General features: G+C 44.3%; 1 protein-coding gene across 5 annotated transcripts in view; it reads left to right on the top strand.

Annotated features, from left to right (window-relative positions):
* Oseg1 (intraflagellar transport protein Oseg1) overlaps positions 1-24150 on the top strand; it is an 88486-nt gene that overhangs the window by 38320 nt on the left and 26016 nt on the right. For all 5 annotated transcript variants that reach the window (XM_075704291.1, XM_075704290.1, XM_075704292.1 and 2 more), the window contains 8 exons: positions 341-459; positions 2138-2291; positions 7261-7419; positions 9898-10064; positions 14111-14282; positions 16694-16796; positions 16866-17012; positions 18655-18752. In XM_075704291.1, the coding sequence (XP_075560406.1) occupies positions 341-459; positions 2138-2291; positions 7261-7419; positions 9898-10064; positions 14111-14282; positions 16694-16796; positions 16866-17012; positions 18655-18752 (1119 nt within the window). The remainder of the gene's footprint in view (positions 1-340; positions 460-2137; positions 2292-7260; positions 7420-9897; positions 10065-14110; positions 14283-16693; positions 16797-16865; positions 17013-18654; positions 18753-24150) is intronic.

The following is a 24150-nucleotide window of genomic DNA, read 5'->3' as shown; positions in this document are numbered from 1 at the left end:
ACCATCGGTTATCTTCCCTCCTCATTACATGTCCTGCCCATGCCCATTTCTTTTTCTTGATTTCAACTAAGATGTCATTAACTCGCGTTTGTTCCCTCACCCAATCTGCTCTTTTCTTATCCCTTAACGTTACACCCATCATTCTTCTTTCCATAGCTCGTTGTGTCGTCCTCCTATGAACCTCCTTCGGCCACATATCTTAGGGTGATTAGAGTATCATAGGGTTGAGCAAGTTAGGCCATTCTCCAGCTATTCTGTGTTTTGCATGTCTGTCAATTGCTGCCATTGTTAGTAGTACGGCCAATGCTAAACTTTTTCGTTCCATTCTGCTCTCAAACAGGGCTTTGTGGTTGGCTTTGGGGGCTGCAAGCTCTTCTGCCTCCAGCACAACAGCGTTACCACTGTCGAAGTTCCCCTGTCACCATGCCTTTACCAGTACATTGAGAAAAACCGCTTTAGGTGAGTGATGTATCACTTCGATGTGGAAACATTAACGCCAACAAAATAAAAGACCTATTTTTGACATTTGGAATGGCAGGGGCTTGAGGATCATGGAAAGTCAGTGTTCCTTACACCGACTTCATAATTGTATGCCATAGATGTACTCCTGTTACTTGAGGCTAAAAAATTCATATCTATTACAGCCTGCAGAGCACTTGAGTCGTCCTGAAACAGAACATATTTTTGTTAATACTTCTTGGCTGAGAGCTTTCCAAATTTTGTATTACCCCAAAATTCAGATGACCCATGATCACATCACCGAGATTCAACTGTACAGTTAAACCTCGATATAACAAAGTAGTTAAAATCAGCAATTTGCTTCATGATATCGAAATGTGGTTATATTGAAATTCAATATTTTATGCAAGATAAGTAAAGATGCTGATGGACTTTTCTTACATAAAAGGGGCCACAAAGCTTTCCGAATTATCGAGCAATTCGAAACAGCAAATTTGAATGAAAAAAAATTCATTTTGTTGAATTTGAGACTTGGCAGCGAAAGATACAGCTTTATGCCGTGTCATTGATATTTTCACATTGGCAGTACAAAGCAAAGCCAACCATGTTTTAGCATCCACTCCATACTTCATCTCTCACTCACTTCAACGCATCTCCAAAACTCAAGATTACGCAACCTACAGTACTAGACATGTGGGAAGACGGCGCACATTATGCCACGCCATCTCAGCACACCCGCTCTTAGCACAGACGTGGCAGATTACCTCTTTAACGAGTCTCACGAGCTTTGTGTGTGCTCAGTCATTCTGACAGCCATGTGCAGCCACAGACGCTAGAAAAGGATACGTGCACCAACCTGCCCCTTGCCCTACCCACCTTTCTCGCATGCTTGATCGCATTACTGTGAGCTCACTCTCCCGTTTCCCCGTCCACTTTCTTGTGTATTTATGTTTCCTTGTAGAACCCTGGGAGTGTTAGCCAGTGCCACCACTCACAGACCTTGGCAGCGGACGTGGAACATCCTTTTTTTTTTTGGGCTTCTTATGATATGACTAATAAAAATTGGCTCCTCAGTTAATGCCCTTTGTTCTCATTTATTACATAACGAGGGTCTCGAATCTGGCAACATTGATGCCTTCAGGTAGCATGTGTGGGTTTATTGACCCGTTGCGTTCAGCTAAAAAGATCACGTTCTCATGATGCCTGCGGCAGAAAGGATGTTCCACGTCCGCCGCCAAGGTCTGTTTGTGGTGGCGCTGGCTAACACTCCCAGGGTTCCACTAAGACACATAAATACCCAAGAAAGTGGATGGGAAGACAGCGCTGCGGTAGCTCAAATGGTAGAGCATTGCACGCGAAATGCGAAGGTTGTGGGATCGTTCCTCACCTGTGGCAAGTTGTTTTTTCATCCACTTTCATTTCCATTGATTTATCGTTTCTTTATTTCACATATTAAGCACAAGTAATTTTCCCTATGTTGTCCTTGGTGTCAGTGTTTGTTGGCTTCATATGATATGACTAATAAACATCGGGCCCGTCGGTTAACCCCCTTTCTTCTCGGTTAATGCAGTTCTAGAAATATAATCATCAACCCAAGCAACATTTCTCTTTTCTGTCCCTTTCAATGGGATGGTTGTGATGTCGCTTTCACGTTTGAATGCATGCGTACCGTGTTTAGGGAGGCCCTCACCATTGCCTGCTTGGGGGTGCCCGAGGAGGACTGGCGATACCTGGCCAAGGAGGCACTGGAAGCCCTCGACCTGGCTGTGGCCAAGCGGGCAGCCGTGCGTCTCGGGGACCCCGCCTTGCTCCGCTTGGTGCGCTCGCTCCAGGTTCGGTGGTTTCCATCTTAGTACAGTAGTACAGTATAGTACAGTAACTGTTCATTTTATTTATTTATCACATACCCACAGCACCTATTAGCATTACAGCTGTGGGGGTTTGCAGACAAAGGAAATCTTGCTCAGACCAAGTAAAGCGACATGACATCGAGGTTTACAGACATAGCCATTTAGGGCGCACTCGTTCAGAGGTGCTCGCAGAATTCACACAAAGTGTACACACTGCTATCAACCAGCAGGCAGAGAAAAGCAAACAAAATTTACATCTCCAGCATCCCTTGCGTAAATTAACACAACATGAGCACAGTGTAAACGCAGCATCGTAAAAGAAAGAACTAAGGCCTTCATAGCAGTACTCTTAAATGTATAAGGCCCCGTCACACCTGCCTTGGCATGGTCATGGCCATGACGCTGGTGCGGCTGGGCTCAGTTGTCTGGTGCCACCAATTGGTGGAGACAACCTTGCCTGACGAGGGAGCCATTATGGCCACAATTCATTGGAACCAGCCAGCTGGGATCGCAATGGTTCCCCGGGAGCAGTAGCTGGATGCGGCCGCTCAAACCGGATGTGTTAGTGCGTTCTATTTTTCACTCTACATGCTGGTCAGCTGTCATCTCTGTCACCGGCATTGCAGACGGCTGTTGTGCTACCACTATGATATTCAAGTTATCTTGACAGAAACCTGCTAGGTGCATGGTACTGAAAGCCCTCACTCCAATCATACCTTGACACAGTGAACAAAGATAAAAAATTTTTAAAAATTTATTCATTGTTAATCGTATTTTTAAAGATGACCCCATTTCATGTAGTCCAATTCAACCTCTTAAAGGGACTGAAAACCAATTTTTAAAGCTGAGACCAGACGTACGCTTGCATACATGTGGTCTGGGCTTTAGCGGCTTTCTTCCACCCAAATGGTCAGCCAAACAAGTCTTTCAGCTCCCGTTTACACGTTTCTCAGTCTGTAAGCTCATCTTCATGGTTTCCAAACCACATCCTCGCCATGCCTTGCAAGTATGACATCAGCGTGATCAACATTACAGCTCACAACACATCTGGCAACACAACACAACAACGTCTCACAACACATTCTAGCCAGTTGTCAGCACCTTTAAGCCAGATTGCTCTCAGAAGCGGACATTGTTTACTCAAAAAATCAAAAGAACTATTTGATTAATTAGAAAATTTTTCTAGTTTTAATTAATTTTCAAACTAATTACTTGATGGCACATATAGCAATTTACTAATTGTGGCTATTGACTTCGAAAGTCATATCCACCTGGAATGAATACTGTGGATGACAGCAGTTTCCAGAGGTGCATTCCTAAAGTTTCCGATGAAATGCATTGGTGTTCCAGTAATTTTTTAGCTTCAGTGCATAAAAAGGCGTTTTGTGAAAAAAACGGAAGTGTAACAACAGTGCTTTCTTACGCAAATTTGACTGCTTATTTTGAAGCTGCTGCTAGTTTTGAAATTTGTTCCAAGTGGATGTGCCTTATGACATCATTGGCTTCAATTCCTTTATTGCAATATGTGCGCTAAGCTAAATATATAAGAAAATTGATTAGGAAAAATTTGCTAATTAGTCAGTTATGCATCTTGATTTCTCGTGCAAGTAATGTTGGCTTCTTCAAATAGTCCGGTTCAATAAGTAGATTCGTTCTACATGCCACAAACAATGTTTAAGTAATCTGTTAACATTAATATAAAACACCCAGTATAATAAAATAAATCGAAAGATGCTTCGTGCCAATATCTGTATTTAACAAATCTATGCTTATAACGGATGCTGAATATAATCGAAGGTATTTGTGTGTTGGATGCAGCACAGTGTAACGGTTATTGGCTGTAAAGGGAGAATTGCTGCAAAGAGACACATTTTGGTGCCCTCGAAGAGCATAACTGTGAAGATAATTCATCTTAATCTGGGAACTGAATTAGGGACAGCTGTCTTTCTCTACCATATCAAATGACCAGGAGGTTGGTCTATGACAGTTTGAAATTTACAGATCGACAAATTGAAGCGCTGGTGGCATGAAGGAATTAATTATTAAAGAGTCCCTGAAATCGTTTGGACAAATCTTGTAGACGCATAGGGTACAGCTTCAGTAAAACATTCATGGCGCAATTTAAGTGAAGCGCCTCATATTAAGAGAGCTACGGACGATCACAAGTTACCCTCCTCCCTAGCCATGCTTTTTCTCCTCAACTCATTCGCCAGGGGATCGGGGCTAAGTTCCGCCTTCACTGGTTCTGCGTCATGATGTGACGTCGTCTTGTCTGCTTCCGGTTGTCTTGGGGCCAGTGCATGAAGCTTGCCGCCTGGCCATTTATCCCCAGCTAGAGCTATCCAAGCAGCATGCATTGTGAACGTTCTGTCGCAGTGCTGAGCGTGTCCGGTATTCTGGTAAACGTAGGCAAGCTGGACATTTTGACAGATGGGCGGAGGTGTAAACTAAAGCCCCTCCACACCACTGCCGCTGTGATGAAGGCGCTTTAGCGTAAATGTGAACGGCCTGAGGGGCCTGCATGGAGAAGCCACCTGGTGGCGTCAGAGTTTAACCAGTCAAACACAGAGCTCATAATGCTGTGACCAAGTGTAAAACATTATATACATTGAAAAAGATGTGTTGATGATTATGCTGCTACCGAAAATTTACACCAGCAGCAAAGTAGAATACCCTTCGTTACTGCTATATTAACTCTGTGTCTGGTTGAGCTTTGTATACTGTGGATGACAGCTGTTTCCAGCTATGCATTCCCAGAGTTTGCGACGTCTGCACCTCCGCTCATCCAGTAAAACGCCCAGTCTGCTTGCGCTTGCGTTTACCCAAATAGCGGACATGCTAGAACTCGCTATTGTGGTAGTAATCCTTCAGCATGGAGTGATGGCCACAAGCTTGTAGATCCTGGCGCTGATCGGATATTGACAGCAAGCACTACAGCCACTCCGCTCACCTGTTTCTTTGCAGACGGACACGATGTCACAGCTTGACATGTCGCCATTAGCTAGGTTTACAGCCTACAACACAACAAGGGTGATTCATGGTCCTTGTGAAAACAAACCTTTAGACTAACACTCGCCATGCAGCTTGCGTCAACACGGAGCATGTTGTAACACAAGCAGATGACACTTCATGTGCCGGAAGTGCTTGAGTGTAGTGATAAATGTTCGTCGTGCAATCTCCTTAAGTTACTTTTTGTTTTATAAAAACAAGTTAACCAACATTCCAACTATTACAAACAACATATGTTCACCTTAAATTTGGAAAAATTGTCAATGGCGCAACCTGGGTAGCCATCGGACAGCTCGCCCGACTGATGTCACACGCACCAGCTATGTAGATTGTAATGGGGCAGCTGGAAGCTCAGGGGAACAGCGTCGCTGTGATCAGTAGATACGCCCATTTTAAAATGAAAGCATTAAGTGGCTCGTTGCAACGGCTCATATCAGAAAAAAGCAGCGTCTACTCCAGTGAGGCAAAAGTTACATCATCAGGAATGGCTCATACCCCTGTAAGCAAGCAAAGATGCATTGGCTGAATATGAATGAGCAAACAAACGAAATAAAGAATGAAAGAAGGAAAGAAAGAAAGAAAAAAAGAACGTGGAAGGTGAGAACAAAAAAAAAGAAAGAAAGATCGAAAGATAGAGTGAACAAAAGAAAACTTTAGGTAGTGCATTATGTGCTTGCATGTGTTGTTGAGAAGATAGACCTACAGCGCCATACATTTACTTTACACTGCGGCTCGTTATGCCTTGTAAGAAAATTGACCTCTCTACTCGTATAACTTAATGCATTACAACGTGTGCAGCAGGCTTTTTTTCGCCTTCACACGTTACAGGAGTGTAACATACTGCCGAACTTTGAAAAAAAAAAGTTATGATAAGTTAAACACTTTATGCGGAGCGCTTATATGTGTCCCTTCATGATCAGAGAGACCTACCCTAACAACCCAGTATGTTTGTACAATATCGTCAAAATCATTTCAGGGTCCGTTTACATAACTTATTCGAAAATCGGTAAAATCGGTCCCTTTGGAGCATTCTGCTAATTAAGCAGCTTAACATTTCTTTGCATGAAATGTGGATGTTTAACATCCGTGACAAATTTTCTACAGGTTAGAAAGAAACAAAAGATAGAGGTCTCCCTCAAGATTCGAGCCTGGGGCCTCTGTGAGAGCCAGGAGCTTTATCTAGGAGCAGAGACCCTCCGAGTAGTTCAAGTGGAATCACACAGTTTCACTGTGTGCTCTCTTGAATACAAAGGTGTGTTTTGCACCGGGTTCCTTAGATGGCACAGCAGTCTGGTTTCACAGTTGGCACACTGCTCTGCAGTATCATGCCGGAATGAAATTTGAGTGCAAGAAAGTGAACTTGAAGTCGCATTTTACTTTCCACATCTGTTGGCATGTATGACACTGGTTTGTTTCATTCAAAATTTCATAGGTTTGGGTATAAAGTGCATTTAGCAGTCAGATATGACACAATCACACTTATGTTTGCAAGCAGTTGAGCATAAGAAACATGCTGCTTTGTATCCTCCTGTTTGTTTTTCATTCTGAAGTGGTAGTACATTTGCCCACTATGCGTAGTTATCTTGCACTGTGTAAGACATGGTAAAGAAAAGAGAGGGATGTCATGAACAGCAGAGGTTTAGTTGCAGTCATGAGATTAGGATTTCCTTGCAGACACAACATGAAGTCAGCTAACGCAAGACAGGGGCAACAAAGATTGCTTGGAGAGCCATTCATCCTGTATTGTACATGATAATGATGATGATTTGAAAGTTTGAGCAGTTTTTTTTTACTTGTAGTTAAGGGACAGTACGCTGTACTATATTCCACAAGTGCTGGGGTGCAGATAGTTATCTAAATAGAGGCAATTCAACATTCACAACATTAGCTTTGTTTTCTGTGCGCTCTACCGTCGACGTCTCGTGTTCTTTATCTTCAACAGGATCAAGAGGCCCGTGGCGAGAAACGAGAATCCCTGCTCGGAGACGTGATCGCCCAGCAAGGCCGGTTCGCAGAGGCCGCCAGGCTGTACAAGAAAGCTGGCCGCAACTCCAAGGCTGTGGACATGTACACGGACCTGCGCATGTTTGATCTTGCTCAGGTGGCACACCTTTCTCTGACTTTCATGACACCACTGTTGCCACAAAACAATGCTGGTGTTAGTGATTCTCCGTGGAATGAAAAGCGTCAATGGTTCAGAGTGACTACTTTCCTCTTCCCATTTCATTTTCAGTTTTTTTAATGTGTTTCATGCTTCACACACTTTACATGGGCTAGCTGTGCGTGTATGTGTATGTGCATGCCTGTGTGTGTGAGAGTGAGTGAGTGAGGGAGTGACCATTTTCCCGTCTACCAGAGTAATCCATGGTTGAGTGGGTCGTGCATCAGCCTGCGGTGCTGAGGGAACAGGGTTTGAAGCCAACTGTCAGACCAAGGTCACCGAGTATATGGCAACGTGTACATATGTGCCGCTCTGCAACGAACCTAGGTAATACAACATAGGTCACTGTAGATGTGGGGCTGGGTAGGTACCACTGTACAATGAACCTCTGATACCAGTTTGGGTCTCTGGGTATGTGTCAATAGGTGTGTGCCAGTCTTCAATGAACATCTCTGATGCCAACTTGGCTAACTAGGTTTGTGCCACCAGGAACGTGCCACCCTACAATGACAAAGAAAGATCCCCTGATTTGTCTATTGCTGAGAGGAATCGAACCCGCGTCACAAGGCTTCCTCAAGGACAGCAACTCCATGCCTTAGCAGGTGGTGCCACACATGTACTGTGTATGTGCCGCTTTCAATGAATGCCTTTCATGCCAATGCTTTAGTAAGCTGCGCCATGAATTGCGCATGTGCCGCTTTTCGACGAACCTCGCGCCAACTTGGGCTGCAGGCACTGGTGCACCGCACTTCTTGTCTCAGAACCCACGCACGAACCTCTAGGCAGCACCACTACAATGACTCAGGGTGTTCAGAAGAAAGCATGAAAAAGGGGCCCAGTTTCCTCATTGCGTGTTTCTCAGTGTTTGCACGCATCGGCACACTGTGCATTTCGGAAGCAGCGTGCAGGCTTTGCAGTGGCAGTTCTAGATGGCGCCACGTGTTCTTAGGGTAGTGCAAAAGAGAAGTCCCGCTGCAGTACATGCCTCATACATTGCTCGTTTTGACGGTGCAATACGTTGCGTCGCTATATTGATTCAATGCTATATGCATTACTGTCGACAGTCATCGTCAGATGGGTTCTTCTGAATTTTTTTTTTTTTTTTTGTACAATTAGGTACTGCAAGAACTTTTTGGCATGAATCTATGTTGCTTCCGGTATCTAACAGTTTTTCTTTCATGCCTACTAGAGTAGCTGGATATGTGCCAATGTGTGTTTGCCCTCTTCAATAACATGGAAAAAAAGAATCTTCAAACTTTCCCTAATGCTGGGTGGAATCAAACCAACATTATGTACATTCAGGCAGTGTTGTCTGAATATATATATATTTAGATGCGGGCCACACGCAGACTTTGCGGTAGCGCTGCTAGGTAGCAGAGAATGTCTAGAGGGAAGTGCAAGGGAAGAGTCTGGCTGCAGTACGCACCCTATACATGACGTGTTGCAAGGCGATAATACAGTGTGTCGTTACAGTACTTCGATGTTAATTGCAGTAACATTGACAATCATCCTGAGATGGCTTCCATTGGAATGTTTTAAAAGTGAAGCTTTCTGGGTCTTTTCTCCTCACTTTGATGCCTGTCTCCAACCATTATCAACTTGCTGTGAGTGCACTTAAGTTGGATTAGACATTGTGCACCCTCATCTATCATAATTGACTAATCAGCTTCGGTCAGCTGTGGCATTTGACTGAAGCTTGCACACATTACGTGTTCTTAGTTGACTCGTGTGATTTATGATGCATGCACATAGCAGCAAGCTATTTAAATGCTTGGAAATCAGCACAGAGCTTTTCAGCAGTAGTGAAAGCAGTTACATTTTTAACTGCTCACCGGTAGTGGACATTGCGATAACTACATTGCGATTTCGTAGACATATCTGTCACATATTCACTAGAGGAATCGTCAACATCGGAACCGTTAAGTATGCATCTTACTTTACATCTTTACTTTACTTTACTGATGATGCATGCAGCCACGCTAGGATCTGACACCATGGACATCTGTAAGCTGTATATAAAGAGAAGAAGCCTGCACATTGTGTATACCAGATGTTGTGCTTCAATGCACCATTCTGCAAAACTAAGAAAGATTCATTTACGTAGACAGACATAAAGGATGTGTTCTGACCATATTTTTTGCCCTTGATCAGTTCTTGAATGAAAAGTTTTTGAACGCAGATTGTGTAAGCATAGTTTTTGGCAATCAGATTCTGCCCTTGCCATGTCATCACAGCCTTGCCCTCAGTTGCATCAATTGTACTACTTCCAAGCCCGAGAAGAATTAGCAGTTTGATTTGGACAGAAGGTGAGCAAATACAAAAAGAGTAATGTAACATCCATCGTCGTGAGTAATGTCATTCCCAGTGGATTTCACATCTGGCCGCTGAACTGTCGGTTGTTTCCACCTTGACCTGCAGGAGTACCTCGGCTCAGATGAGACCCTGGACACGCGTCAGCTGATGCTCAAGAAGGCCGAGTGGGCTCGGAGCATCAACGATCCCAAGGCAGCTGCAGACTTTTACCTCCTGGCCGGTGAACCTCTGAAAGCAGTTGAGATTGCAGGAAAACAGGGCTGGACTAACATGTAAGCGAAAACAAGAATAGCAAGAACAAGCGAACAAAAAGGATGTGCTGCATGTTTTTCCTACTGTTTCCACACCGCAGTGGCTCCCTCGTGATAGAGCTTTCGCCTCGTATACAGGAGGTACTGGTTTCTAAACCTGGTGCAGACTAGAGCTGCCGTTGGGTACCAACCAGTAAAATAGGTACAAGCACGCTCCTGGCCAGGTGATAGGCCATTACAGCTCCTCAACATTTGGAATGGGGTGCATCTCATAAGAACGAGGATTTGGGTCTGCTGGTATTCCATAATGGGAGGTGTTGCAGCAAGGAAATAAGGGGAAGAAAGGTCAAGCACTGATATTCAATTAATGATGATGCCCGCCTGCAAGAAAAAGACTAGGGTTTGTCATTTAAATGTGTCACATTATGCATGATAGCATTTTCAGATTGCGAGAGCAGAATTGAACAGACTATCATTATAATCCCAATAAGCATCATTATCATTCTTAGAAGAACCTGACCTTTCTCTATCAAGAAAGCTTGAATCTGCCCATGATTCTCACCATTTCACAGAAGGTTTCTGATGAGTGCCATGAAATTAAAAGTCAAGAGAAGCATATTTCTTGGCTCGTGGCTATTCATCCCAAACAAAGGCATGTGAGCAGGAGCCATGGGTCTTGATCGTTTCTGTGTTCTTCATCATTTTCTTTGCTTGTTACTGTGTGCACGCACAATGTGATTTCGCAGGCTTTGTCGTGTAGCAGCACAGTTGAAGGGTCCCTCAAACACCATTTTTTGGTCACAGGTTGTGTAGATTGATACTTAGAGAGATAAATTCATCAAGAACGGTAGCGATAGGGGCATGCAGTTCTGAGTTATACAGCTGAAAATTTTCAAAATACAAAAAAGTAAATAAATAATAATAAACACGCCCTCAACTCGAACAGTGCCCGGTCTCCTGTCCCTATTTCTTTCACCCACTGACATAACCCCTCACTGCCAATGGTACAAGCTTGAAGCGCCTACGTAGCAGAAGTTTGCACTCCATGGTTGCCTGTTCCATGTGCACGAACTCCGGTACATTTATAGCTCCGGTATGTTGATGGCGCCTTTACCATGGTAGCAAACCACATGAAGTTGCAGTTGCGCATCCTGGGACAGTGCAATGTCTCTCTTCTTCTTTCATAGCCTGAGTAAGGAGTTCAGCACAGCAACATAAACAACGAAACGGTGTGGAAAAAATAATGCACTGAGGTGAAAAACTTGCACCACCTGAAAAACACTCACAACTGTACTGCACAGGGCTGCCCACGAGCATACAAAAGTGATAAGAGAAGCTTTCGCATAGATACACTACTCAAGTGTGCATTTCTCTATAACAGAAATCAATGAGCAGAGGCCAGAGAGAAAGAGCAGGCAGGGTTCCTGCCATGTTGTGTAGATTTAGCTTTTCTTTATTACTGCGTCTGTTCACATTCATATAAAAAGTACAGCAAACAAAAATAAAAACAAATCTTAATTTATAACTTTCTTGCTGCAGTGCAGTGGTTATTTGCAACTTTTCTTAGACCAATCACTGATGAGCGAGACCACATGCCACTGGGTGATGATACCGTTAGCATCGATGCAGTCCGTGTGATTAAAATATTAAATATTTTGATGTTGGTGCTTTGACCTATGCAAAAAGAACCTCCAACCATCCATCTACAAAACCTGCTACAGAAAAATGGAGGCTTGAAATGTGTTTGAGGGTCTCTTTAAAGGCCCCCCACCAGGCCCTGTAGCAAATTTCAGGTATACGCTGGAATTTGGTAAGTGCCCTTTAGGGAGTGTTCTGCCGCTAGAATCTTTAAGATTGGTTCATTAATAGCCGAGATAGGAATGTTTGAGTGCCGCGAAGAAGTGATTTTAGGAGGCGAGGGTCGCTGCCAATAGACCAACCTCTCCACTTGCCCCGTGTAGCCTCCACAAGCGAAATTCTTTCCCTGCATTATCCCATACAGGAGCTCAAAGATCACGTGATGCATACATCATGGGCCCCGCCTTCGTTTTTTTTTTCCTTGCTTTCTTGCTGCGCGGTGCACTTCTACTGACGGCATCGTGCGCGAGCTGTTGCGCTTGTGTCGTTTTGCGCAGCACGTGATTTTGCGCGTTCTGCACGAGAACACCTGACTAGCGGTATAAGTCAGTGTTACCCGAATACCGAGGCAGACACAAGGGATTCATTGAGCATGATCACAGTAGAAAATGACATTTCGTTATCCACACGTGCGACTGCACGACGTGGGAACAAGCAGACAAAATGGAAGTACATCTTTCTTTGCTGTCGTGCGAAGTAAAACAAGAACATGCAGACATTCGGTTTGTGTGTTTTATCATTTCTCTAAAATTTAATTCATCTATTGAAGCAACATATCACACAAATAATAGATGCTGCCTTGAATAATTCTCGAAGTCACGTGTCTCCCTGAGCGACATCACAGCAGTGCAATTTACGTAGGTGGACTTGTGCGATGTACGTCGACTCTCCGTCTCGGAGCGTGGCACCCGCGAGGAAAAGAGAAAACGGCGTTCAGTTCGAAATTTCAGCACTTAGCGAGGCACGTAGTGGTGTAATACTTAGCAGACATGAGCATTAGTATGCATTGTATGCGCGGTGCTTGTCAGCTCAAAATGGCCAGACTAAAGGGCCCCTCACCAGGCCCCACAGTAAATTTCTGTTATATGGCGGAAACTGTTACGTGCCCTCTGAAGAGCGTTCTACTGCAATAATTTTTCATATTGGTTCATTATTAATAGTCGAGATAAAAAAATGTCAATGCCATGAAGCCATGATTTCAGGGAGCGAGCGTCACCGCCAGCATAACTCTCTCCACTTGCACCCGTCTAGTCTCTGCAAACGAACTTTCTTCCTCGTGTTCTCGCATGCCGGAGCTGAAAGATTGCCATGCAACGCGTATGTCACGGACCCTGCCTTCATTTTTTTTTTAGCCTTTTTGCTGTGCAGTGCACTTTGGCTGACGGTCTCTCGCACGAGCTGTTGCGTTCGTCTCATTTTCTTGTGCGCTGGGCACGAGGACACCTGACTAGCAGTATCAGTTAGCGCTACACAAATACTGAGGCAGACACAAGCGGATCATTGAGCATGATCGCACATTGGAATTTTATAGAAAATGACATAGTTTCGCTCTCTGCACACGCAACTGCACTACATGGGAACAAACAAATGAAACCGAAGTATACCTTTCCTGCTACAGCACGAAGTAAAACAAAGACATGCAGACACTCGGTTTGTAGGTTTTATTATTTCTCTAAACTTTCATTCGTCCATTTAAGCAACAGATCAAACAAATAAATGCTGTTGCTTTGAATAATTCTGAAAGTCACATACCACTATGAGCGACGTCAGAGCACTGCCATGTAACTTGTGTGATATACGTCAACTCTCCGGCTGGGAGCACGGCGCCCGTGAGAAGGGCAAATGGCTTTTGGTCTGAAATTTTAGTTCTTTTTGCGGCGCGCAGGGATGCAATACTTAGCAGGCACAATATTAGCATGCAAGAGTTAGTGCTTGTTCTATTCCCTTTAACGTCCTTGTTTGTGTTGCTCTGTGCTTATTGCAGAGAATATTAACTCAAATAACTTTTTCCTGCCAGAACACTACAGAGTACAAGAAACAAAGCTTCTGTTTCAGCTGCATTCTTCATTTGGAACAATCAAGAGTTCCATTTTAATATGTCGCCATTAAGCGGCTTTAGATTGTCCTTGAAAACATACTTAGGCTTTCATCGCTTTAGTGAGTATAATTATCAGTTTCTTGAAATATCTGTGTTATTTATGGTTGATGCTCTTGCGTATGTACTTTTTAACTCTATATGCTGTTTTGCTAACCTCAGTTCATTTCTGTGGTTATGGCAAATTTGCTTTACCTAATCCTGATAGGAGGCCTTCCTACACATTCTACATTTGGGCCTCCTCCTGAAAATGTGTCGCCTTGATCTGTGTACTGTGAATGCATTATCAATAAGCACGTGTCTGTACATTTATTCATACATTTCTTCTGCGCAGACTCGTTGACCTGTCCCAGAGGCTGGACAAACGCGAGAGGGAGGCTCTTGCCACGTGTGCTCGGTTGCTGGTGGACCAGAAGCAACATATGGCCGCTGCCGACGTTTTCCGAAGGATCGGCGACACCGAAAGTTTGGTGAAGCTCCACGTTGATGCAGGCCAGTGGGACGAGGTGGGTGCAGCAGAAAAGGGCTTTGTCTAAGTATTAACACGACAGCTCGTCACGATTGAAATGCCTCTATCTGGGCCAATTTAGTGCACGGTTCCGTTCATCATTATCCAACCACCTGACTTGCTAATCGTGGCTCTCATGGCAGCACTGAGTCACTCCGAACCCAGGTTTCTGAGTCTGACTACTTTGCATCAAAGTGGCCACCTTAAGGTCTGATTAGCTACGAATATTCGGTCCTTCTATTGCTTGTCTACTACTTGGCTTATATCGAAATCAGTATTAACTATTCCATAGTAGAATAAAGTTCACATAGTTAGCCTTTGCATGGTGAGTTATGTTTCTTCCAATAACAATCGCATGCATGCTGTTGCATGTCATAGCATTTGTCTTTTCAATAAAATATCCAGTCTTTGTAATCATCCACCATGGTGGCACAGAGGCTATGGCGTTTTGCTGCTGGTCACAAGGTAGCAGGCTCAAATCACAGTCGTGGTGTTGCCTGCATTTCAGAGGAGGCGAAATGCGATTACTTAGATTTATGTGCACATTAAAGAACCCCAGGCAGTCGAAATTAATCTGGAGCCGCCCACTATGGCATCTCTCATGTGCTAGACATTAAATCCCATGAATCAATCAGTCTTCGTTCTCAAGTGCCTTTTTTGCCTGTGTCAGTAATCCAGAGTGTGGCCTCCTGTGACAACCATGTAGCGCTACTGTCTTCGCTATTATTCGTATGTACGCTCTAGATTGGCTAGTTTGTGGCTACTTTGGAGGACTTTGGATAATGGCAGGTGGTTTCTGTGGGTTATTGCCAGCTCGTTATAAGGCAATATGCGTGACAGACAAAAGCAGTGAATGTTCATCATGGCACTCGGCACCGCTCTTCGCAGTCATCGGCTCTGCACGGACTGATCACGGTCGATGCTGACGGTAAGGAGTTCTAGAGCTCTCAAATCGAGAGGCCCACAGCAAGTTTGTCTGACCCCCCCCTCCCCTGGTTTCTTTCGTCCATGTTCATCTGCCATCTGTGTAAATGCGTCTGCAGTGGGGGGAGGGGGTCAGCATGCTAGTGACATGATATTTTCGAGCCCACCACGTAAATCCAAAACTAGTGTTAGGATGGGTTGCTCAACTCTACGAAAAAAGGCTATTGTGTGCCTACAAACAACATTTGAAACGAGGGGTCACCGTATGATGTTTTGCAAAGATGGCGAACGTGAACACGCAGTGGTCATCCTGTACACCCGCTTTCATTGGCTAGGCAGTTTGTTGGCTTTCTGAAGGTTGTGCAGCCGCAGTGAACGGAAACGAAATGCGTGTGTATGCCGATTATAAGGTGCACAAGCGCGGCCGTGAGCGTGCGGCAGTAAGATAGGTGAAATGAAGATACTGCCAAACTACTGCGGTAGCAGACACCATAGAGGGACGCAAAACGCTAACTTTGGTGGTAGCCGAGGAGCTGCCACACATTAAAAATACTTACTAGAACTCACGGGAGGTTGCGGGACTTCCAGAGTGATGCTAGGCGCCTCTTTGTTTGAAAAAGACACATTCTTTCAAACGTTCAGTCGCCAGCGTACATGTCTGACTTTGACCATTTGGTATTCATGTCCACTGCCTTGTATGTGTGGCTGTGACCCTTAAAAGGGTTAAGACCACAGTACTGCCTGAGCTACATGCATTCTCTGCCTTCAGGCCCTTACATAGTTGTTGCCTATGAACGACAGAAAGCTGAGCTAGTTGGTAAGGATTCATTATGCAAAAAAGAAGTTAGGCGTGCAGACAGGACACAAGTGGACACAGATGTTGTCCACTTCTCTACTTTTGTGTCCTGTCTGCACACCTCACTTCTTTTTCGCATAATGTTGCCTATGTTTGTGCCTAATTCAAATCACAGGTTTTCTTTTAGCTTATCATATTATCTCACAGTGAATCCGCTGTACAGATTCAAGCACTTGTCCCTAGGTATGTATGTTCGAAAGTTCAAATTCTAAGCAACAGTTATGCACAAATTTTACCTTTGACTGCAGCTTCAGGACACTGAGTCCTGAATTTTCGTGGAGCTGCATTTGAAGACAGAGCTTTTGTTGCCATGAAGCTCTATTGGAATGCAGAATTTGCTACAGATGTGTTCTTCATTGCCATAAACCCATACTGCGCTTCTATATCAAGCAGCAGTAGAGCGGCACTGAATGAGCATGGCAAAGAAGATAGTCGCTGGAGCTTTGTTTTACAGTCGAGTTCGACTAAAGTCATGAAAAGAAATCGACGTTGCTGACTATGGAGCCACTTGCATGCCTTACACCCGCAGCAGCTGTACATGCTAAAACGTAGCAATTCTGATATCTGTTCTTACAGACGTCATCTCAATATTTAAGTGCACCTTGTGTCGCGGCCGCATTCTTTCACAGGCATTCGCAGCTGTAGGGCAGAATGCTGAGCTTCGTGCCAAGATTTGTGGTGACTACGCAAACTGGCTTGCAGAGAACGACCGTTTCGTTGATGCACAAAAAGGTAAGCTCGTTTTTTCTCTTCGGCTGCCAACACCACACTTGCGGTGCCTAACACGCAGTTTATTCACAGCATTCTATGAGGCTGGTCGACAGGACGAAGCACTGAACGTACTGGAGCGCCTGACTCAGTATGCCGTTGACGAGTGCCGATTTCGTGATGCTGGCTACTACTACTGGCTACTCTCTAGGCAGATCCTAGAGTCTGCAAGCAGGGAGAGTAAGTAGTCATTTGGCTTCTCACTCCCCATTTTAAGAGCTTGTGAAAGGGACCCCATACTGCCTGTCTGCAGTATGGCTCAAGAAGGAAGAACCAGGCGAATTCGCCGTGTTTGCATTGTTTGCATTGTTCGCATCAATTACGGTGTTCCTTGTCGAAGCACAAAAATTACGCAGACAAAACATGCAGAGACAATGTGACCAGTGTCTTGCAACTGAAGGTTTGTTGACAGCAAACGCCATATTTGGTAATGATTCTTTTATTTTTTCATTGTTGTCGCCTTACATCACTGGCTGGCATGATGCCTCGTCTTCGTTATTGCTGTTACTGGCCACTCACTGCAACAGGGTATTAAAAAGAATACAGTCGGAAAAAGAACAATACATCTACTAGTGAACACCATACAGCACAAAAAAGAAAGTGATGAAAATAAGGAAACTACCAAAGATGCTAGCAGATGCTAGAAAGGCAGAGATTGTTCGAAATATGTGGTAGTTGTGAATATTCCATGAAGGCAAAATCTCTTGTTAATACAATGAATGGCAAGTGTGAATCTGCATGCTTTTTGGTGTACAATCCTTTGCAATCTCATGTGTGGTGTAAGAGAACTTGGTGGGCAAGTTGGTATTCATTGATTATACCTATTCTTAAGGCGCTAAAAATTAACACACAGCACCCGAGAGAGGACAACGGGACAGAGCGCCACTCACAACTGCTTTATTTTCACAAAAGACATGTACATACTATACTGTACATATATGCCAAACATATATATATATGTGGTGAAACTTGCGTGCCTCATTATGCTCACGCATCGGTCTGTTTCACCATATTAAATGCCGATGCACATTCAAAAAACCTTTGGCTGAGAGACAGCACTTGTGTCACACTCTTGATTTTGTAAGGATGCCAATTGTAAGTCCCACTGTAAGGATGCCAATTTGAAGAAAGTTTGACATATTGAAGTATTTATTTGATACCCACCTGGAAGAAAAGGGAATTGTGTCTTTTTAAGAATAGTTTCTTTTTCTGGGTGGTTCAGTGTGTCATTCGGATGGAAGCTTACATTTTTGGAGAAATGCCCTTAATGAAAGAATGAGGGCTGTTACACAAGTAAGTACAATGACATACACAAGTCATAGCTTTAAACTGCTGACGGGTGTTTAGAGCACTGCTTATTTTATGCCTCTTCTGAAAGACTTACCAGAAAGCTGAAATACAAGGGTATAAACTGTGAGATATAAACTTTATGGGGTTGCATTCTAAGCTAAGTGGTTGGAAGACATCTGTTTAGTTTTCCATAGAATGAATGAGTCTCTGTCAAGCTGTCACGTCATGTTTTTCTTGAGCTGACTTTGCTTCCTAGAATGCTTCCTAGGATTCTGCTATATTCAACTTCATCTTTTATTATGCTGTCGAGGTGCCGTAAGTCAGTGCTATATTCAAAGATGTAACTTTTCTGTGCGTGTATTTTGAAAATAGTGTGCATCATACCTACAAAAGCTTTCTCTGTGCCTTACTTTGAGTGATACAAATTACATGAACTAATAATTTCTGAAACCAGTGGATCCTTACTGTGGATAGGTACATTTAAAAGGTGTCAGAAATAATGGTGCTATAGTCAAGCGTGTGACATTTGCAGGTGATGCTGCAAGCAGGGAAGCACTGATAAGCCGTTCAGCCAAGCTTCAGGATCTAGCTGACGTCTACTACATTTACCACAATGTTCACCGCTATATTGTGAGCAGCATTTTTAAGTTTTACTTTTGCTGTCTTCCGATATTCTGCTTATGTATGCCAGCTTATCTAATTCACTTTAGAATTCAATCTCATGAAATGGCCTCTGTTTATGACTGGTGACTTAATTTTTATAAGTAGCAGTTCTTAACAGAGTGCTAATAATTAATTTGGTAATCTACTTTTGCAACAAGGCTTCTCTACAGAGAACCAATTTCATCCCAGAAAGGTCTAGTGGCTTAGGTCAGGAAATTGAAAAGGTTCCTGAAATTACTTTTCTTGGAACTGAGCATCATGCTGAAATGTGTGCAATTCCTTTCACTGATGATATTCCGTCCCCCCCAAAAAAAATGTGTGAGAAGAACCTAATATAAAATAAATATTAGATGGAAAAGAATTTTCATGTTTGTGAAACTATTGGAGTGAGCAAGTGATCACTTATGTAAGATTGTACGATTCCTGCAGCAGGCAGCGGAATAATAATTGTCTTGTGTGTTGATGGCAGCATTGTCTACAGATTGGAAAATTTTCTAACTCCACTCAAAAAGTGCTTCAGTACCCTTTTAAAACATAATCAGGCTGCACCTATTGGAGACGTAAGTCATATTTGCTGTGACTCAGAAAAGAATAGTGAATTTGTGACTGCAGCAGACTCTTTCAAATGAGCTCTGATGAGCTGAATTTTCTGATAAGCTTAGCTTCCGGTGTTTCTTATAGGGACACTGAAACAATTTTGACAATTTTGTACAAATGTACTGAGTCGTTAGGTTAGGCCCTTCTAGTCATTAAATGATGCATTTAGGCGCTCCATGTAAAGCTTGTACAGTGAAACCTCGTTAAACCGTAGTTGGCCGGAGCTTGGGAAAGGTACGTACTAAACGGTAGTACTGTTTAACCGAATAGCATGAGATCGCCCACTTACCTGTCGAAAACGGAACTCAGAGAGAGTGCGATGAAAGGGGAAAAAACATGCAGTATTTATTAACTTCGCGCGACAAAAGCGTTATTTTCATTTGATGTCGCGGCGGCCTAGCACGCCGACGACAGCGGCCTCAAACTTACTGAAGCTGCGTGCCAGCTTTTCAGCCAGCCCCCTCTTCTCGGCAAACACTCGCATGGCAGATTCCTCGTTGGCGTTACGTATTCACCGTGCACGTGCGCAGTAGTGTTGCAGAAGTCCCGGGGGCGCCTTTTTCATTACGGGTGCCGGAGTTTGGAATAATTTTCATTTGGAATAGAGTTACGTTATCGCGCCCCAATTGTCGTCGCGACGATTGCATTCATGAAGCTGACGCAATGCGCAGCTTATGCCACTGTCGGGCCTGAATCGCCCGTGCTATCGCTTTCCGTGTCGTCCTCGTCACTGTCGCTAGTCGACACTTCGGCAACAACAGAGGCAACGATGGCGAAAAGTCGAACCTCGTAGCCGACATATCTTCGCGGTCGCAGCAGCGCTGCCGAGCAACTTCTTCGCATTCCAAATGCCACACACTGTAGTCAACAGCAGATCCCTGTTGCGTGTCAGCGCCGACTTCTTCGTGTCACGTTCAATAGCACGGACGATGTCTCATTTTTCTTCTATGCTGAGCACCCGGCGTCTTTTTTATCCAAGCTTCGGAACGACGCAAGTCCTCGCTTGCACGACGCCATAAAGCACTCTGGCATGGATGGATGGATGGATGGATGGATGGCGGCTATACCCTTTGTAACGGGCGGCGGCTGGCGCCACCTAGCCTTTTGCTCCCCTTCCTATTTTATTATTATTTTTTTTCCCTTTTTTATATTCTCTTTTCCTTAACCTAGTTTTCACTCCCCTCCTCCCCCCAAAATGACTATCTAAAACAGTAGAGGAAACATTATCTCCCCGGTTTATTGTATTATCTCTCCCTTGACTTCCTCCACCAATCCTCTAGCCTCCCCTTCGTTACTGCCACTCTTTTCTCGTCTATTTGCCCTCGTTCCCCGGGAAAACCTAATGCCCCTTCCATATCTGCCACTGTTCCCTCTGCCAGGGTCGGGCGAAGGTCTGTGCATCTCAGCACTATATGCTCAGTGGTCTCCATTTCGGCTCCGCAAGCTGTGCACCGAAGGTCCACGTATTCAAATTTAGCCCTGTATGTTTTCGTTCTCAAAACCCCCGTCCTGGCTTCGAATAATAGTGAGCTGCCCCGCGAGTTATCAAATAGGAGCTCTCTCTTAATCTCCTGTTTTTGTGACCTATACATTGATAGCGCTGGCTTTCCGAGCATTCTTTCTTCCCACATTTTTCTTTCCATCTCCTTCACCTCCTTTCCCACACTAGAACCACGTTGGACCCCCTCCCTCGGCTGTAGGTATCTATTCCTCAGCTTCCTCGTTCTGAGTGTCCACTTTGTGTTTAAACTTTTCATGTACAGATATTTGTACACTTTTCCTGCCCACCTTTTTTCCTCCAGTGCTGGGAGTCTCTGTTCAAATTTTAGTTTACTTATTGCCTCTCTACCTTCGAATGACGTCCATCCCATGTCCCCCTGCACTCCCTCATTAGGGGTGTTCCCGTGTGCTCCTAAGGCCAACCTGCCTACACTTCTCTGTCTCGTTTCCATGCATGCCTGAACTTCCGATTTCATGCACAGTACTGAATTTCCGAATGTGAGGCCAGGTACCATAACCCCTTTCCATACGCCCCTAACCACCTCGTACCTATTATAGTTCCAAAGTGCCTTGTGTTTCATTACAGCTGAGTTCCTTTTCACTTTTTCAATCATAATTTTTTCCTGTTCTTCCAAGTACTTTTTGCCCTCGTTTAGCCATATGCCTAAATACTTGTATTTTTCAACATGATCAATCTTAGTGCTTTGTATTTCCAATGGTTCCCCCCTTTCTTCATTGTATACTATTATCCCAGACTTCTCTCTACTGAATTGTAGTCCCAATTTTTCCCCCCTCCTCTCCACATATGCTCATTAGTTCCTGTAGCCCTACTCGGGTGTCAGCAAGCAGTACAATATCATCTGCATACATCAGTCCGGCTAGTACCTGAGCTACCTTCTGCCCTTCCAGCATATAGCTTATGTCAGTTCCTATTGTGCTCTGTTCTAGTCTCTTTTCCATTTGGCTCATGCAGATCATAAAGAGCAGAGGCGACAATGGACAGCCCTGCCTGAGACCTCTTCTTATTTTAGCTGGCTTTGTAGTTTCCCCCTCCCATGTTATCTCTACCTCATTATCTGTATAAACTTGTTGTAGGAACTCAATCATCTTTCTATCTAGACCGCGTCAAAATGATGTTGATGTTGATGTGGCTTCACGCGCAAACGCACAGGGCGCTTGGAGGCCGTTGTTCCGATCTCTGAGGCGTGTTGTTCTGTCGGGCCGCCCGATGGAGACGGCGCAGCGCCGTGTTTGCACGACGAAAAGTTCAAACGCTGCGTTTTAACCGATGCATACGCAGTAAGCTGGTACGGTTGATGCGGATACGAAACACATTATGTTCAATGGCTGCTGAGTCGGGGGTTTGACTTTACTACTTTTAAAACGAAACTACTGTTTAAGCGGGTACGGTTTAACGAGGTTTTACTGTAATTTGACGTAAGGTTTTAAAAATGCTGATCACTGCCAATTGCAGCGGCGCTTCTCTGCCGAGTTTTCAGTTGCCCCCTGCCAACTGACGTAGTTAGCCCAGTTGACGTCACTTGGTCGAGTTTCCAGTTGGCTACCCAGGTTATGTCATCGATAATTTTTCTAACTTTATCGTGAACAAATGTTGTTTATAATAGCTGGAATGTTGGTTAATTTGTTTCTATAAAAATGTAACAGAAACGGACTACACACTGACAATTTGTCACTACACTCAAGCACTTCCGGCACACAACAAGTGTCGTCTGCTTGTGTCACAACATTCTCTGTGTTGATGTGACCTGCACAGTCAGTGTTGGTCTCGAGCTTTCTTTTTGCAAGTGCCATGGATCATCCTTGTTACATTGTGGGCTGCAAATTTAGCGATCGTTGACGTGTCAAGCTGCGGCATCGTGCCCCTCTGCAAGGCAACTTGCGAGCGAAGTGGCTACGACACATTGGGCTGTCAGTATCCAATCGGGCGCCAGCGTCTACACATTTGGAGGTCGTACACCATGCAAAGACAAACTCTAGCACTCCCCGAACAAGAATGCTTTAACAATGAGGATACACGTCTTTGCGTTGCCAAAAGAACACTTAGCTTAACTTCTGACAAACATGTTTCATTTCTAAGGTGTGCAGCCACTTCACATCAAATTATGATATCATCCTTATGCGATATTTAAAAATGATATTTTAAAAAATTTTGTTTACGAATTATTGATGCATTTATGTAATGTATGTTGATGACTTAGCTGGTACATGACTTGGAAAAATGAACGGCGCTAAAAACAGGGCCAAACAAAAACAAGATAGCACACTATTGTGTGTCTCTTTCGCAGGCCAGACTTGTTGCAGCCCAGGTAACAGTGAAGATAAGCGTTGTTTTCGAGTCAGATCTTCTAGCGAGTGGTACGGCCACGGTTACATACAGAAGAGGGCTGGCATTATTGTGCAAGTCGGCTATCACTCAATCATGCTTTCGGTGTTGTGAGCATGCTATATTACTCTACATTTAAAAATACAGGAACGAAGCTTTGCATTAAAACTTCGATAGTATGATATGTTGCAAGTTTCACTCACTTTTGATGCCTTGCTGTCCTACTTGTTTGAAGAGATGTTTGGAAGTAACTTGTGATTATGGTGTTGTACATAGTCATCACGTGACGCATATTGTTGTTCGATCACACTCGGGAACTGATGAGGCAGACAGTGTGAAGCAGGGCTGCTTCCTTGTTTAGAAGCTTCTGTGAAAATTACGGCGTCCATAGTTCACAGTAAAATAAGGGCCAGTAGCTCCGAGAGATTTGAAAGTGTCGTGTCTGGTGACACCCGTCTATTCTGAATATTGCTGAGACGTTTAATTAGGGTGCGCTCTCTGCAACAAGCAGCACGTGTTACGATGGGGTAGGTGAGCCTCAGCTTGACGACTAGCCACAGCCGTCTCGTGTTGAGCATCGGGCAATGACGAGACGCTCTCCCTAGGTCCATAATTATCTGCCAACTTCATTCATGACGCCTTTTATGCATGTGTCCCCACTCCCCTCCTTGTATCTATCACCCCGCTCCCCTTCTTAATATTGTAAGGAAGATGACGAATGTGCGCACAGAGTCAGCAGCATCGGCAGCATCAAGCGCGCAGCAGAGGCTCGAGCTCGGGAACTGCTCGGTGCATCCCAGGACCGGCGGTCGCTACGAACCCCAATAAATCTCCTTTATAAGTGGTGGAGCCGTGCGGGGCAACATTCCATTCTACCATCCTGGAACTCCGTTCTCGGACGCTACCTCCCGCCATGCCGGATGC

Source organism: Dermacentor variabilis, chromosome 9 (assembly GCF_050947875.1).
Source record: "Dermacentor variabilis isolate Ectoservices chromosome 9, ASM5094787v1, whole genome shotgun sequence".
NCBI classification, from domain to species: Eukaryota; Metazoa; Arthropoda; class Arachnida; order Ixodida; family Ixodidae; genus Dermacentor; species Dermacentor variabilis.
The sequence above is the reverse complement of the archived record's forward strand: the minus strand, read 5'-3'. Positions and strand labels throughout refer to the sequence as shown.